Consider the following 16,962-nt stretch of genomic DNA (forward strand, 5'->3'; position numbering starts at 1 on the left):
AAAAGTACTCGGGTCGTCTTTGTGTGGGATTAGAATTGATTGTGATTGAGCGCTACTGAGATACTTGGGTAAGAGAGCGGCAGGAAGAGCACGATACCATAATTTAGCCTTCTCGTAAACTTAGAACCTACTCGTAATGTGGGCCTAGCGGCGGGATGGTTAAAAGTGTCAAATATACAACATACTCTTTGGCTCGGTTACAGCACGATGATATCGATTGGGCAACGGGCAACACAACAACGCGTGTGATGATGTGTGATGAGATTTACTCTAGCCAAATAAGAGAAAAAGACCGCATCAAACATCGGTACCGGAAGATGTCGGTCTTTGTAAAAAAAAGAACATTACACATACAACAAGCTTCAAGCCACACACGATTACGGTACAACCAATCTCTGATACAAAACTGGTACAAAAAGCATCGAATTTAAAAAAAAAAAAACAACAAAAAGAGAAGTTAAAAGCAAAAAAACAAAAACATAAGAAAAGCAAATGAAAATGAAAACTTGGTGTGCGATCAAAAGCAAAAACGTAACAAACAAACACGTCACAACGATTAAAAACATATATAGCTAAAAGAACACTAACAACTACATCTACGAAGTACAACGTCACCTGTTTACTGTCTGTGCATTCAGCCACATTTTGTTTACTTAATTCTACGCTGTCCGTTGAACCTAAGGGAGTACCGGGGGTTGTTGGGGGAGAAGGAGCTAGGGATGGAGTGTTGGGTGTGGAAGGAAGAACGGGAGATTTGGAGTCGGGTACAGAGGATGGATCGCAAAGACTTGTGGTCGCGGTTTGCTGCAGGGATAGCTCTTCGCAGGGGATGTGAGGCATTGGTGTTGATGCTGTTGCTGTTGCTGTTGTTAGTACATTGTTAGTGGCTGCAGGGGCAGCTGTTGTTGTTACTGTTGCTGTTGGTGGTGTGTCGGCGACGATGCACGATGCACCGCTCGGTGCGACTTGCTGTTGCTCCTGGGCAACGCTAACCCGCGCATATCGCTCCTCCGCCTGACTGTACAACGATCGATCAAGCCAAGATCTGTCCTGCCAAATGCAATAAAGCCCCTGCATGGACAGAGGTTGATCCTCGGTAGTGCAAGTGGGCTGTTCTGTTGTAACACTTTCAACCGAATGCATCTCTAAAGGCACATCGTGCAATGAACTTTCTTCCACTACGAATTCATCACCCGCCGTCTCGTTAGGTGGCAAAACAAACTGAGAATCGTGTTCGCTTAGACCTTGCTGTACGTCTCGCTGTTCTATCGTACTTTCCCGATCAACGGATTGGTCTACTACGCTAGCTGACTGATCATTTGCTTTAGGCAAAACAATGCTTTCTTCGACATGAACATCCATAACCTCCAACGACTCAATGGGACTGCAATCCTTTTTGAGCGTCATCTCATATTGCACAGTCTGGGCAATTTCTGTCACGTGAGGTCGAGGCTCGGCGGAAATTGAAATTTCCTGCACGACCAAGTAATCCTCCCTTACAACCGTCTCAGTGTCCAAATCTGTTATCTGAGCTTTCAGCACACTACGATCATCCTTTTCTGGTCTTTGTGCAACAACTTCTGCGTACAGAAGTCCCGCCCGAGGAGTCGCGTCGCTATCGGACGGTGCAGGTCCTTGGCTGGCGAACTCGGGCTCATCCAGAGAGGCAGCTTGGGTACCTAGTTGCTTTTTCGACTTTTTCTTAGATTTCTTGGACTTCTTGGAAGCATTCTGTTCTACCTCCTGTGGTGCTGTATTAGAAACTGAGCTTGGGCTATCGTTTTGCTGTAGATCTTGAGGCACAATCGCTTCTTCTTCACGCTTTTCAATAGTTTCAGCGGGAGGAACATTAACATCCTGTACTTCCGCTATATCAATCACTTGAGAAACTGAGCTAGGACTATCGTGTTGCTGCAGATTATGCTTTTCAATAGTTTCGGAATGAAGAATAACAACTTCTTCAACTTCCACCATATCAATCACTTCAGAAACTGAGCTAGGGCTGTCGTTTTGCAGTAGATCTTGAGGCGCAATAACTTCTTCTTCACGATTTTCAACTGTATCTACAGAAGGAACTACAACTTCCTCAACTTCTGCCATATCAATCACTTCAAAATCATCCTCATCATTATCGACCTGTTCCAACTCAATCTTAACAACAGTTTTCGAGAAGGACACACGTCTTTCTGCTTGGGGCAAAATTTCTGGACTCTCTTCGCGCAATGGTGCTTGTTCGAGCTTTTCACATCCAATGGCTTCCGTTTCCTTGACGGATTCTGAGAATGGTACGTTTTGTAACACTTCCACCAAGGGGTCAAACTTAACGCGTTTATCTTCTTCTGGTTTTATCAGATTAGGACTGCCCACCAGCTCAACTACTTCAACTTTCATCGCGTTCGCTTCACTGATGGTTGTGGTAGAGATTTCCAAAGCTGAGCAAATGTTCTTTGCATCTCTGTCCGCTTGTACGTCTCGTTCAGTTTCTTTGCTAGATTCAGAAAACGGTACAGTGGGTAGTATCTCTACCTGATGGTCAAACTTTACCCTACGCTCACCACTGCCATCCTCTTCAGGTTGATCTTCAACAGGCTGTTCAATCTTCTCCTCTTCAGAGTGTTCTGTTACGCTAGATAGGCGCTTTATTTCCTTGACAGATTCAGAAAGTGGTACCAGTGGCACTATTGACACTTCCTCTACAAAATGCACATGCCGATGAGCATCGTCAGCGTGCTCCACCGCCACTGGTTCCACTATCTCCAGTGTTAGCGATGATGGCTTGTGTGCGTGATGCTCTAGAAGGTGTTCAATTTCTTTTGGAGATTCCGATAACGGTACCTCCTTAAGAATCTCAATTTCCCCAGAGAATTTGACATGTTTTTCCCGATCGGAAATGGATTGCGTTTCGGTGTTTACAACCAATTCGACAAACTCCTTGTTTTCATGAACATGCTCCTGAAGGTGAGCAATTTCTTTAGGAGATTCCGACAGTGGAACTGCTGCTTCAATAGTCTTTAACGAAGATTGTTCATCTGGTTCAACGTTGGGCGACTCGTCGCTGGAAGCATGTTTTAAAGGCTTCTTCTTCTGCTTTTTCTTAGTCTTTTTCACCCCAGAAGTGGAATCTTCAGTCTGAGGCTGTACCACTTTCTTCGCAGGTGCTACCAAAGCATCCGATTCGGTATCATCTGGTATAGTCATTTCAACGCTTGCAATGTTGGTTTTGACTACAGTTTCGACCGCCGATTCAGGCAGAGGAAGATCAACGATCTCGGATCTTGTTGTCTTAGATTTTTTGGATTTTTGTTCAGTTGTAGTGGCAACATTTTCCAAAACAGAATCTGTATCCTCCGCCTTTTCTTGTAGTATTTCGTCCGAAACTACTGGCATGGATGAAGGCAGTTGTTGTTCTACAATTGTAACAACTTCTTGGCCAATCTTCGGTACATCTTGTGTAATGTGTACCTGGATTTCTCCAATAGTCGAATCCCCACTAACTTCTGGCTTACCGTGTGGCTCAACGTCGGGCGACTCATCGCTGGAAGCATGTTTCAAAGGCTTCTTCTTCTGCTTTTTCTTGGTTTTATTCGCCCTAGAAGTAGAATCTTCGCGTTGAGGCTGTACGTCTTCCTTTACTGGTACTACCAAAGAATCCAATTCGGTATTATCCGGCATAATTGCTTCAATACTTGCAATGTTTGTTTCAACAACAGTTTCAACAACCGATTCAGGCAAAGGTTGATCAACGATCTCGGATCTTGTCGTCTTAGATTTCTTGGATATTCGTTCAGTTGTGGTGTCAACATTTTCTGAAACAGAATCTGTATCGTCCGCCTTTTCTTGTAGTTGTTCGTCCGAAACTACTGGTACGGATGAAGGCAGTTGTTCTACAATTGTAACAACTTCTTGGACAACCTTCGGTACATCTTGTGTAATTTGTACCTGGATTTCTCCAATAGTCGAATCCCCACTAACTTCTGGCTTACCGTGTGGCTCAACGCCGGGCGACTCATCGCTGGAAGCATGTTTCAAAGGCTTCTTCTTCTGCTTTTTCTTGGTTTTATTCGCCCTAGAAGTAGAATCTTCGGGTTGAGGCTGTACGTCTTCCTTTAACGGTACTACCAAAGAATCCAATTCGGTATTATCCGGCATAATTGCTTCAACACTTTCAATGTTTGTTTCAACAACAGTATGAACAACAGTTTGAACAACAGTTTGAACAACAGTTTCAACAACCGATTCAGGCAAAGGTTGATCAACAATCTCGGATCTTGTTGTCTTAGATTTCTTGGATTTTCGTTCAGTTGTGGTGTCAACATTTTCTGAAACAGAATCTGTATCGTCCGCCTTTTCTTGTAGTTGTTCGTCCGAAACTACTGGCACGGATGAAGGCAGTTGTTGTTCTACAATTGTAACAATTTCTTGAACAACCTTCGGTATATTTTCTGTAATTTGTACCTGGATTTCTCTAATTGTCGAGTCACCAACGTCCGGGGACTCATCGCTGGAAGCATGTTTCAAAGGCTTCTTCTTCTGCTTTTTCTTGGTTTTCTTCACCCTAGAATTAGCATCTTCAGGCTGAGATCGTACGATTTCGTTGGCGGATACTACCAAAGAATCTGATTCGGTATCATCTGTCTTAGTTGCTTCAATACTTGCAATGTTTGTTTCAACAACAGATTGACCAACCGATTCAGGTTGATCAACGATCTCGGATCCTGTTTTCTTAGATTTCTTAGACTTTTTGGATTTTCGGTCAGTTGTGGTGTCAATATTTTCCGAAACAGGGTCTGAATCCCTAGTCTTCTCCTGTATTGTTTTGTTCAAAACTTCTGGCGCAGATGAAGGCAGTTGTTGTTCTACAATTGTAACGACCTCTTGGACAACCTTCGGTACATCCTGCGTAATTAGTGCCTGAGTTTCTCCAATAGTTAACTCACTAACTTGAGCCGAACTTTGCTCAAATTGACCAGTTTGTTGGGGTACAATTTCTGTATCTTCCGACATTGCCGTAGATGTCATTATAATCTGCTCCGTAACAACTGTAGTTTGTTGTGATTTAGCCTGTTTCTTCTTTTTGTTCGATTTATTTTCTTCCTTCTTATTCAACTCGGAAGCCCGTGCATCAAAATCATGCTCCGTAACTGGAAGAATAACCTCCATCGCTTGAGCAATCTTCTCCGGTGTTGTACTAACAACGTATTGGACATCGGATTGGGCTGCAGCAGATTGTGCTTCCAAAGCTTCTCTCTCTCGCTTAAGATTTTGAGCCACAACTTCAGCGTAAAGTGGACCAGTTTTCCAAATGTTCGCCTCTACAGCGGGGTTAGTTTCATCCTGCTTTGGTTGATCCAATTCTGAAGTTGGTGCCGCATCTTTCGCAGAGCTAGTAGCCTCAGCTACTACTTGAGCCTGTTTCTTTTGCTTTTTCTTCTTCTTGTTTGTTTCACGTTTAGCTGAGTCGTTCTGTTTGTCCTGATCGATTGCTTGAGAATCCTCCACTGGTTGATTCGAAATTTCAACCAACGCAATAGGTTCACTCTTGCTTAGTTCTTCTTCTGAGGGAATGACACCAGCATTGCTAGCAGTGCTACTGTCTGCCATGTTGTCCTCAACCATATCAGCCCAAGACATACTTGACTTGACCATACTTCCATAACTCTTGTTGCTTTCAATGAAAGTTTGTAGATCTGTTTCGCTACTTAGCTCAACTTCAACAAAACTCTCGTTACGAGACATTGTCTTATCCGTGGAACTTACAGCCTTGGACACTACTGGTTCAATATCTTCTTCTATCGACACGTCCGAAGACAGTGACTTATTCTTTTGTAGCTCCAAAAGCCTTCTGCGTTCCGCTTCCCTGCCCGCTACTACCTCAGCATACGTTTTCTTGCCCTTCATTTGTTCCCATACGTTTGGTACCGGTGCCTGAGGTTCTTCAGTTTTGGGTGTAATAATAACTGTGTCGGTAGAATCCTTCGAAGCCCCCGCATCTTGTGGTAACTGTTTCGTCTTTTTAGCCTGTTTCTTTTCTTTCTTCCGTTTTTCTTTTCGTTCATCCGTTCCCTTCTGGGGAATGTTTACTTGAACAAGCAGCTTGCCTTCGACTACAACTTCTCCAGCATCTTGATCCGGTGAGGATGCGACATCTACCACACCCTCATTTGATTCAATGCTAGAAACCATCAGTTCAATGTCTTCCGCAGCCACATTCTTTTGCAGTGGTATGCTAATGAACGATATCTCTGGCTTACTGATAACCGAAGCCATGCTTGAATCAAACGCATCCGATCTCGATACATCTACGCTACTGATGGATTCGTCACCCAGGTCTTCGTGTACTGTGGGTTGTTTAGTTTCTGCTACTGACAGCTCAATCACAAACTGTTGAACGTTTTCAGAGTGGAGTGAAGATTCCATCTGCTCTACCACCTCTACTGTAGTAACAGCAGCAATTGCTTCCTGTTCTTGTGTGTTCCTTTCAATCGAAAGCGGTCGTAACAGCTTCGAACTAGAGAGTTCTTCTGGTGGTTTTTCATAAACTGTTGTTTCTTCTGAAGCATCTTTTGGTGAAACTAACTCTGCTTTTGACAAAGCCGACAGTCTCAAAAGTTCCTGTTCTTCACTGTCTAGACATGGTACTTGCTCCGTTTGTTGTTCTGTTATTACTGCTTGTTCGACTGTAACCTCAGACTCTGCTGTTTCTGCCTTAGACATAGCTGCAAGCCTCCTAAGCTCTTGTTCTTCGCTGTCAGGAGCTTGTACTTCTTCAAAATATTCATCGCTTACTGCCACTTCTGTAACAGTAACCTCCGAAACAATTGGTTCTAATGTTTCGATGTTCGTCATTACTGACCGTTTCAAAAGTTCCTGTTCCTCACTGTCAGGATAGGACACTTCTTCTACCAGTTTATCACTTACGATCACCACTTCAGTTACAGTCTTAGACACAACTGTCACCAAAGTTTCCGTCTTTTGTATGAACTCTTCTCCCTCTGAAGTTTCTACCATCGATTTCTCGATAACTTGTACTTCTTCAGTTGTTGGTTCAGGCATTCCGGAATCCATATCATCCGTTTTCGATACTGCTGAAAGACCTAACAGTTCCTGTTCTTCCGTGTCTGGGATTGATGCTTCTATCATCTCAGTTACTACCACGATTTCAGTAGTAATTTCAGACACAACTGGTTGCAAGACTTCTGTCGTTACAGTTGGCTCAACAGTTTCTGCCTTAGACATAGCCGAAAGTCTCAGCAGTTGTTGCTCTTCGCTATCTGGAACTACTTCCACCGGTACGTGGCTTACTACCACTCCAGCAACATCAGGCTCAGACAAAACTGATTCTAAAGCTTCTGCCTTCGACATAACTGAGCGATTCAAAGTTTCTTGTTCTTCATCGTAAGGAAGTAAAGCTTCTTCCACCGTATTCTCACATACCAACACTTCTTCAGTGGTAGTCAGAGATACAACCTGTTGGAAACCTTCTGTGTTTGATAAACTTGGCAAGCTTGTATCCTCCTGTTCTTTGCTAACTGTTACTTCCTCAACAGTAGTCTCTGGGGCGATTGTTACAAAAGCATCGGCCTTTGATGCTGCCGCAAGTCTCAAGAGCTCTTGTTCTTCACTGTCAAGGCATGGAACATGTTCCAATGGAGTACCAGCTACTTCTTCGATAGTGCTTTCAGCCAAAGATTGTTCTAAATCTACCGCCTTTGATGCCGTCGCAAGTCTCAACAGTTCTTGCTCTTCTCTGTCAACGCACGGAATATCATCCGAAGGGGTTTCACTTACTACCAACTCTTCAGCAGCATTTTCAGGCACAGCTGGTTTTAAATCGGGTGCGTTTGATGCTGCTGAGATTCTCAAAAGCTCTTGCTCTTCACTATCTTGACAAGGTACAGGTTCTTCAGTAACAACTGGTTCCAAAGCTTCGGCCGTTGAAGCAGCTGTGAGTCTCAAAAGCTCTTGCTCTTCACTGTCTACGCAAGAAACATCTTCCGAAGGAGCTTCTTTTACTGCCAATACTTCAGATTCAGGCATAACAGGCTCTAAAATGTCTGCCTTTGAAGCTGCCGATAGTCTCATCAGCTCCTGCTCCTCAGTATTAGGAACTTCTTCCAGTATAGCCTTGACTACTATCATTGCTTCAGTGATGTTTTCAGAGACAACTGGTTCTAAATCTCCTGCCTTTGAAGCAGCCGAGAGTCTCAAAAGCTCTTGCTCTTCACTGTCAAGACCTGGAGCATCCTCTGAAGGAGCTTGTTCAGCTATGATTTCTTCAGCAGCAATTTCAGACATAACAGATTCAAAATCTTCTGTCTTTGAAGCTGCCGACAGTCTCAATAACTCTTGCTCCTCACTACTTGGAGAAGTAATTTCTTCCAATGTAGTCACAGTTGTTTCTAAATCTCCTGTCTTTGAAGCAGCCGAGAGTCTCAAAAGCTCTTGTTCTTCACTGTCTAGACATCGCTTCTTACTTTCTGCCGAAGTGGTGGCAGCAGTTGTTTCAAGCACAACTAATTCCGGAGCTTCGTCTATTGAGTCCTTCAAAAGCTCTTGTTTTTCATTGTCCTTTGGCGATACAGTTTCTTCTAATAACTTGTCTTCAATCAAAACAGAATCCTCTGTCTTTGCACTTTCAATCTGCTTTTGCAAAACGTATTTCCTTTCACATTCCCGCAGCAGAAGTGTATCATAAAATGAAACCGGTTCAACTGACATTGCTGTTAATCTTAACAGCTTCTGTTCTGCAGCAGATGGATACAACTCATCTGTGGCTTCCTTCAACGGTTTGTCACATACTTCCACCTCCTGTACAGCAGGCTTAGATGCTGCTGCCATCAATTCTTCCTCCTTTGACATGGCTGAACGCCTCAAAAGCTCTTGCTCTTCGCTATCCTGTGGTGTTACTTTTTCAACATCTTCAGGTGGAAGATCATCGATCAAAACAGAAACTTCAGTTTTCATTTTCGAATTTTCATTCTGTTTTTGAAGTACATATTTGCTCTCACCTTCACGCAGTGAAAAGTTATCATGAGCAGACATCGATTCAAAGAACAAAGCATTCCTCAACTCTTCTTCCCTTGATTTTTGTATCCTAGCTTCTTCTGGAAGATTTGTCACCTGTTCAGGCTTCTCATCAGCAACTATTTCAATACCCTGTTGCTCAATTATACGCTCCTCAGATGAAGATTTTTCTTCAGTTTCGATTGAAGTGACGATTGTAGTAACAGTAGTTACAGAAGAAGTTTGCGTTATCGTTTCACGTTGTTCTGTTGCAGAAGGCGACGGTTCAACGTTTTCTTCTAAAAGCGCAACAACATTTTCCGTACGATCAGTCTCAGAATCCTTTACCATTTCCATAGTCCTTAGCTTTTCATAACTCAACTCAGCCTCTCTTAATTGCCAATTATTAATCATTGATTGGCTCAAGGTTTTCATCACTTCGAATTGGTCTATCAACTTGGATGACTGTTCAGGTTTATCAGGCGAAATAGTTTCCTCAACATAAAGTGCCTCAGCAGGTGTATCGCAAGGTATAAATGTTTCAGTTACTACCTCTTCTGCTTGGGCCTTTGCTTCTCTTGCATCTAACTTCTGGTAGCTATTCTCAGCATCACGAAGTTGCCACATGCTCAAGTAGGATTGTTCTAAGGTACGATAGATTTCCGCAAGCTCCCTATCACTCTTGTTGCTCGGCAACGATGAGTCTTTCGTATCTGTTACATTGCTTTCAACATTTTTCTCCCCAACAGCAGCTTGATCAACGACTCCTGCTTCCTTGCGTGGAGTTGATTCATCTGTAACTTGTTCCCCTCCCTCATTGTCGATCGATTGTACCTCAAAGTTTTGAATGTAATGCCGCTCTGTATCATGATACTGCCAATAATCTTGCCCGCTGGCCGAACCAAGCGGACTGTCCGGCACAGCCACCTGGCCAATCGAAACATTCTCATAAGGTCCCACCACTACTTCACTGGTTGCAATTCCCAACGATTCAGTTTGTTTTGCCACCTCAACCGACGACGCATCGTCCTGTCGGAACGATTCCTGGCACATCTCACGCACTACCCGCTCTTCGTCACCTTCACTTTCTTCAAGTACGATCATTGTCCTAGTTTCGATCAATTGCTCTCCCATACTACGATCCGCCTCCGACAGCATCGAACTGTCCAATATCAATTGCTCTGCTGGTATTGCACTGCTAATGTCGGGTTCAGTTTCACTAACTACAGTCACGTCTACCACACTGCATTCATCATCTGCGCCCCTCTCGATCGCGATCCTCTCCACCATCACTTCATCGCCCATGCTGCGATCCGCTTCCGAATAGCAAACCGACACGTCCACCGTCGGTTCACCACTGGTAACGACCGTTTTCACGCTCTGCTCAACAACCGTCGGGCCAGTGTAGATTTCACTAATTTCTTCCTGCTCCTCCGACTGCATGTACGTGATCGTCGTCGTGCGATACATTACAGAGGTGGTGGTTGTGGTGTACACCTCCTGGCTAGACGATTCCGTATGCTCAGCAACGGTGACCGTATCAGATACCGCCACGTCCGACTGCTGGGCCTCCGTAGCCACCACCATGCCCGACGCCACATCCGTACACTCCGGTAATGAAGCTTCCTTTTCCAACACATCCACCGATTGCGTTTCGTACACGATCGAAGGCGAAATGTCCAGCATTGATACCTCCGTTGCCACCTGTTCGATCTGTACATCGTCATGCACCAGCTCACCGTCCACCCTGACAAACTCTTCCTTTGGTGTTTCTTGCACGATTGGTTCCAGCGGCACTACGTCTGGCTTTACGTCCGGAAGGGATACTTTCTCCACCTTCGACGCAACGATTCTGGGCAGCTCCATTTTTATATGCGAAACCGGCTGCAACAACACTTCCTCGTGCGTTATCATGGAGATCTTCTGACGGTTATCGCGCCACTTGGAGTTGATCACAATCCTTTGCACGGGATCATTATTTTCCTTGCCTGCATCAATTTCCATACCCTCCTGCTTGATCGTATCATTCGATTCCGATATCTTCGTGCTGACATTCGCCGTTGTGCTATATACGGTAGATTCAACTGCCGTTGCCGATTTTTCCTCTTTGCCACCCAACATATCCGCATCCGAAGGAATGCTTTCCAGCTGTGGCTTAAATTTGCCCTCCTTCATCCGTCCTCCCTTACCATCGGTGCGTTCTACCACTTCCGTGCGCTTCACCGGCGATCGTGTCACAAAATCGTAATCTTCAAACACCAGATTGCTGCGGAACTCTTGCACACTTCTCACTGGGCTTTCAGGAACACTCACAACAAATGCTTCCTCCGTAGAAGACGCATTCGCTTCGCTAACAGCCTGTTCCGAATCGATTGCGCTGGTAAGTGATTTCTGCCGATCAAAGTTAATACCCACAATGATTGTTTCAATCTGCTCCTTTGTAATGGTGCTCATGCTCGGTGAGGTATGATCGCGCGTTCGTGGCTCCGGTACAGGCTGCTCTTGTACTACTGCCTGCTCTTCGGCTTCAAATACTTTTCGCTCTGCCTCGAGGAAAGCAGCCATGTTTGCTGCATCAGATTTTTTGATTTTCTTAAACTTGTCCTTCTGCTTTTTCTTTGGACTCTTTCCGACGGGTAGTACAGGTGCTGCAGGTTGAGAAGGCAATACATTTTCAGTACTTGAGACTGCAATTTCATTCTGTGGGACACGTTCTTCGGGCTTAGGAGTTGGAGATTCAATGCTGGATGTAGCTCGTTCGTCAGGTGTTTGCTCGATCACGGCTTCGATCGTTTTAGATGCTAATGATGCATCTCTTGCATTCACAAGAGCTACCTCCTCTGTTGGCAATTCATCGGTAACGGAAGTTGAAGTCGTATCAGCATTCGGTGTACTCATTTCTGCCAGGAACGATTCTTCTCTTGCGGTCGTTAAAGCTATTTCCTCTGCTGAAGGTGAAATAGGAACGGTATCTGCGGTAGGTTTACCAATCAGTTCTGTAGGTTCTACTACACTCATTTCAGTCAAAAATGATTCTTCTCGTGCACTCATGAGAGCCACTTCCTCTGCTGAAGGTGCCATGGAAATCGGATCTTGTGTTGATTCCAACACAACATCTGATTCCGTCACAGTAACCGGAGCACTCATCTCAGCTAGGAATGATTCTTCTCTTGCATTCATAATGGCTATTTCTTCAGTCGAAACAACGACAGACATAGCCCCATCGTCCGTTTTAGCATCTGTATCATGTTTCACATCAGAATGCTGACCACTCATTTCAGCCAAAAATGATTCCTCACGAGCACTCATTAGCTCTATTTCTTCAGCTGATGGTCCAGCAGGCATGAATTCTTCTTTGGGCATCGTTTGAATGTGTACGTCAGTAGTTGGAGCTGGTCCACTCATCTCGACCAAAAATGACTCCTCACGAGCATTCATTAGAGCAATTTCTTCGGATGAAACTTCAATCTGAGCAGAACACTCTGGTACTTGAGGGACATCCGGTTCAGAAGCACTCATCTCGGACAAGAACGATTCCTCACGTGCATTCATGAGAGCTATTTCCTCCGAAGAAGATTCAATTGGAAGGGAAGGCTGCTGTACATCGTGTTCGATCGTCGTTTCCTCATGAACCATCTTGCCACTCATCTCAGCCAAGAAAGCTTCTTCTCTAGCGTTCATCAATGCTATTTCCTCTGACGAGAGTTGACCTGGAGCTACAGTTTGTTGCCCTTCTGGCTCATCTTCGACTTCAACCTTCGTAACAGAGCCACTCATTTCAATCAGGAAAGCTTCCTCTCTTGCATTCATAACAGCAATTTCGTCAACCGAAGCTCTTATCGCCGCTTGATCTGCATTGGTAATCGGAACGTTGGAAGCAACTGGACCACTCATATCAGCCAAAAATGATTCTTCTCTCGCTTTCATGAGTTCTACCTCTTCTGCTGACGGTGTAACTGATGACTTAATATCTTCCGATGTACATTCTACGATCGTTTTAGTAACCGATGCAGCATCTCCCTTGGGAGCACTAGCTTCTTCTCCAACATGACTCTCTGCTTCAACCTTCTGCTGCTCTGCTTCAGTTTCTGTTAGCATCGATCTCACAAATTCCGTTCGCTTTTGCTCAATGACCTTTCGATTGCTAGAGGACACATCGTGCTGTTCATCGGTCGACTTCTTGGGTTGCTTCTTGCCCTTGCTCTTCTTCTTCGTCGGGGGACACCAAGATTCGCTTTCGTTTGCCACACTCTCTACAGGTGGTTTGGCAGCTACGTGCGACTTCTTCTGATCTACAACCTCCATCGTTGAAGCTACATGCTCCTCATTCCCAACTTCAGCATTCGATTGCTCAATGTGCAAGGAGCTTGTGTACGTTTTGGAACTGCCTTCTTTTACGTTTGACTGATGTTCCACCACGATCTCTTCCTGCCGAGTTTCGGTAATGGTGGTAAACGATACCTCTGACCGATGATAGCTGACGGTTTCGGTGTGCTGCTGCACGCGCTCTTCAACTTCACGCCTATCGATCGTTACGCATGGTTGAGCGATTTGTATGGATTCTTCCGACAGCATGACAGGATTCGGCACAAACTCAGCAGAATGAACTGGAATTTCAGATTCCTTCACCACACCACTTCCTTCACCAAGCTGCAGCTCTATCTGCTTGCTGTAACTCTCCAGCGATTCCATCCTTTCCACTCCAACACCCTTCAGTTCGATCGACGTAACCGTCAGTGGTTCATCCAGTGGGCGCAGCTCCACCACAGACACATTCTTCTCCTTCGGGGAAACTATCTCCACCGTCGATATGTTCTGCTCCACCGTCGTCACCGGCTCACTTGCACTAATATCCAGCAGCTTGTGGGTGGTGGTGGTTTTGTTACGCTTCTTCGCACTCTTGTGCACCTGCTGTCGGCGCTGACCCGATTCTTCCTCGAGCCGGATCTGCGTCACGTAATGTTCCTGCTGCTTTTGCTCCACTTTCTGTTCGACCGCTTGCACCGGTTCGTTTACATTGATGGTTATTTTCGTCTCAGCACTGGCAACCACTTCCGGCTGATCGGTCAGATTCACTATGGACACTGTTTTCATGGGGCTAGTCGATTGGCGGGCCGCAGCAATTTCGGACCTATTCACATTGATCTCCGTCACAAACACTTGCTTCTCTTCCTTTACGCCCACATCAACACTTTCCATCGACTTTGGTGGCAGCAGCTTGTCATCCTTGCTTTGTATCTGCTTGATCTTGCCCTTCTTCGCCTTTCTGTAGCTGATCGTTTCGGATCGTTCACTCTGTTCGGATGGTATCACCAATTCGGATGCTTTCGCGGGTGGAGCAGTCACTACGTCACGCGGCTTCTTGAACGCTGGTTCGGGTTTCGGAGTCACACTCTGCTGAACGGCCGGTCTCTTCACCATTCGCTCGCTTGTCGTTGATGATGCATTGCTTCGTGCGGAGGATGATCTTGGGTGCGCTTTGCCGCCACGGGGCGTCTGCTGCACCTGACTAGAGGCTGCCGCTAGAGGTTCGTTATGTACAATATTTACACGCGTTACGGCTTCCGGCCGGTTGCGGCGGTTGCGTGAGTTTGAACGAGAACGGTTTGCGTAGGATTGTGGTAAGCCAAGGCGAGTGGAGGTACCGAACTGTTGTTGCTGCTGCTGCTGCTGATGTTGCTGCTGATAACTATCACTCCATGACATCTGCTGGAATTGTTGCTGCTGCTGTTGTTGTTGCTGCTGTTGCTGAAGACGGTATTGATTAGATGCGGCAATTTCTTTCAACACTTCGGCGTACGTCTTATTCCCGAAGGACCACACCGACACGGGTCCTGCTGCAGCGATGTTCGATACTTCGGTTTGCGTCATTTGGGGCGTCTCGTTCGCTGTGCTCGTCACCATAACCACCGGCTGGAGCGAAGTAGCTCCAACGATGGTGGTCACATTGACAGCACTAGAGCTCACTGAATCGGTGAGTGTTTCAGCCGGACGGGACGGTTGTTGTTTGGGTGGCATGGTAGGTGGTCTACGGGATCGGCGCTCTTCCTGTGGAGGATCTCTTGCAGTGGGTTCATTGGCAGGCACCACGGGCTTACCGGCCCCCACGAGCTGTACTACAGTAGGGCCCGGTTGGTGGTACTGGTGAGCGGGATCGATCGTTTGGGGTTCGGGAGTCTTGATCGAGATGCTGGTAACATTGCGTGGCTGCGGCGAGTGGCTTTCTGTCGTCGTCATGTGTTGCGTTTGCGCGAGTCCTCGCTGACGCTGACGACGCAGCCCGGCAACGATTTCCGCGTACGTCAGATCGTCGCCCGACCTGCTCCAGGCGGACGGCTGGACCGGAGTGGTAGTCGTGGTAGTAACCACCACCACACTACTACCGCCAGCCACCGTCGGCCGGGCAAGTTCCGTCGTCATCGATGGTGCGCTCTCTTCCTGATCGCAACACTCTACGCTCCAATCGTACGGCATCGAACGGTCCTGAGTGATGGAATTTGCATTTTATTTTTCGAGGAATTTTGGGTAATTTGGTAGTTGGAGAATAAGGGCACGGAATGTTTTTTTTTTTTGTTGAGCAGATGATGAAGAGGCTTGACTTGACGTTTTGTTTAGATGAGTTTCAGTAGGGCGGAGAAATAGATATAGAGCAAAAGAGAGGGGGATACAGACAGAGAGGGAGGAGAGAGAGAGAGATAAACAGTCGTCTCGAAACGAATATTATATATTCCCAGAATGACGTACAGAAGAGAATGACCTAATCAACTTGAGCTGAGCTTAAAACATATTGAAGACAAATTGAGGATCGTCTTGCGTTCTTTCTTTTACTGTACAACCATACAGCAAGGCCACAGGCCCAATTGAATGACTGAGAAGACCTCTGCGAGGTACAGTTGCGATTAAAAAACTTTATTTTACCACTTGAAGGTACGCACGCAAAGACACAAAAAAACTCAAACAGTTACTATGCTATGATAAATACAAATAATTGACAGCTATCTAGTTCTGTCACTGCCACGGATTGGAACAACAACCCCACACCGGGATTGCATGCTACAATCACGCGGTTTACGCTTATTCAAATGTATATCGGCGTACGTGTGTGCGTTACAGCAACGCGATACAACAGGGCAGCATGTGTCGCAATTCCCTTTTTTTTTGCTCCAGCACAGTGTGTGCGGCGGACTCAGTCACAACCACACAACCTGCGCGCGCTCTTTCCAGGCTCAAGAATGCCAAACCTATCCAGAGATGCTACCAGCAGACGCAGATCGCTCCGGAAATCGATAGCTTAGATGTACCGACGGCTACGGATCCGGAGCGCCGCGGCGCAGCAACAGCTTTATCTTATCATTCAACTGATTCATCTGGGATTGCAATCCTCGAATTCGTTCGCGACATTCCTGCGATTCCGATTCCCATTTTTTTACACCGTGTTTCATATATACCGTACATTGTCAAGCGTTACAGCCCGAAGCCGAATGATGTTTATGAGCGTTTGTTGCATGTATGTGAGAGTGAGAGTATCAACAATGAGGTGGTGAGACGATGTAGAAGCATATGTTAGCACAGTACACAGTATGAATAGATCAAGCGGCGGGTGGGTGGTGTGTGTGGCACCCATTTAGCAGTGCAGATCGTTGACACCAATGTACCGATGGGTAAGGGAGGAAATGTTTTGTTAGTTCAATCGTGAGAGGTTGTTAGTACAGAGAGAGAGAGAGAGAGAGCAAGATACATAGGGACAGGAATGGATTAGGTTCGGGTGTATGTTTTCAGGGGCAGGAGTGTTGTGTTTGTTGTGTTTGCCGAAGGAGGAGAATTGAGTTTGAAGATGAGGGAAAATAAAATAAAAAATAAGAAAACCAATGATATATTTATAAAACCAAAAAACAGAAAACAATCTCAAATGTTCATAAGGCACGATGGGAACGAAAGAAAACCAATTACAACCACGTG

General features: G+C 45.6%; 1 protein-coding gene across 9 annotated transcripts in view; it reads right to left on the bottom strand.

Moving 5' to 3' along the window:
• Positions 1–16,962, bottom strand: part of LOC120900502 (nesprin-1) — a 93,076-nt gene that overhangs the window by 15,354 nt on the left and 60,760 nt on the right. For 5 of the 9 annotated variants that reach the window (XR_005739212.1, XM_040307577.1, XM_040307576.1 and 2 more), the window contains one exon: positions 616–15,486. The exons of 1 other annotated variant lie outside the window; for it this stretch is intronic. Coding sequence is in view for 7 of the 8 variants with exons in the window: in XM_040307577.1 (XP_040163511.1) it covers positions 616–15,486 (14,871 nt within the window). In the remaining variant the exon portion in view is untranslated. The remainder of the gene's footprint in view (positions 1–615; positions 15,487–16,962) is intronic. 3 more of the 9 variants (XM_040307580.1, XM_040307581.1, XM_040307579.1) reach the window with 3 other exon arrangements.

This window comes from Anopheles arabiensis, chromosome 3 (assembly GCF_016920715.1).
Source record: "Anopheles arabiensis isolate DONGOLA chromosome 3, AaraD3, whole genome shotgun sequence".
NCBI classification, from domain to species: Eukaryota; Metazoa; Arthropoda; class Insecta; order Diptera; family Culicidae; genus Anopheles; species Anopheles arabiensis.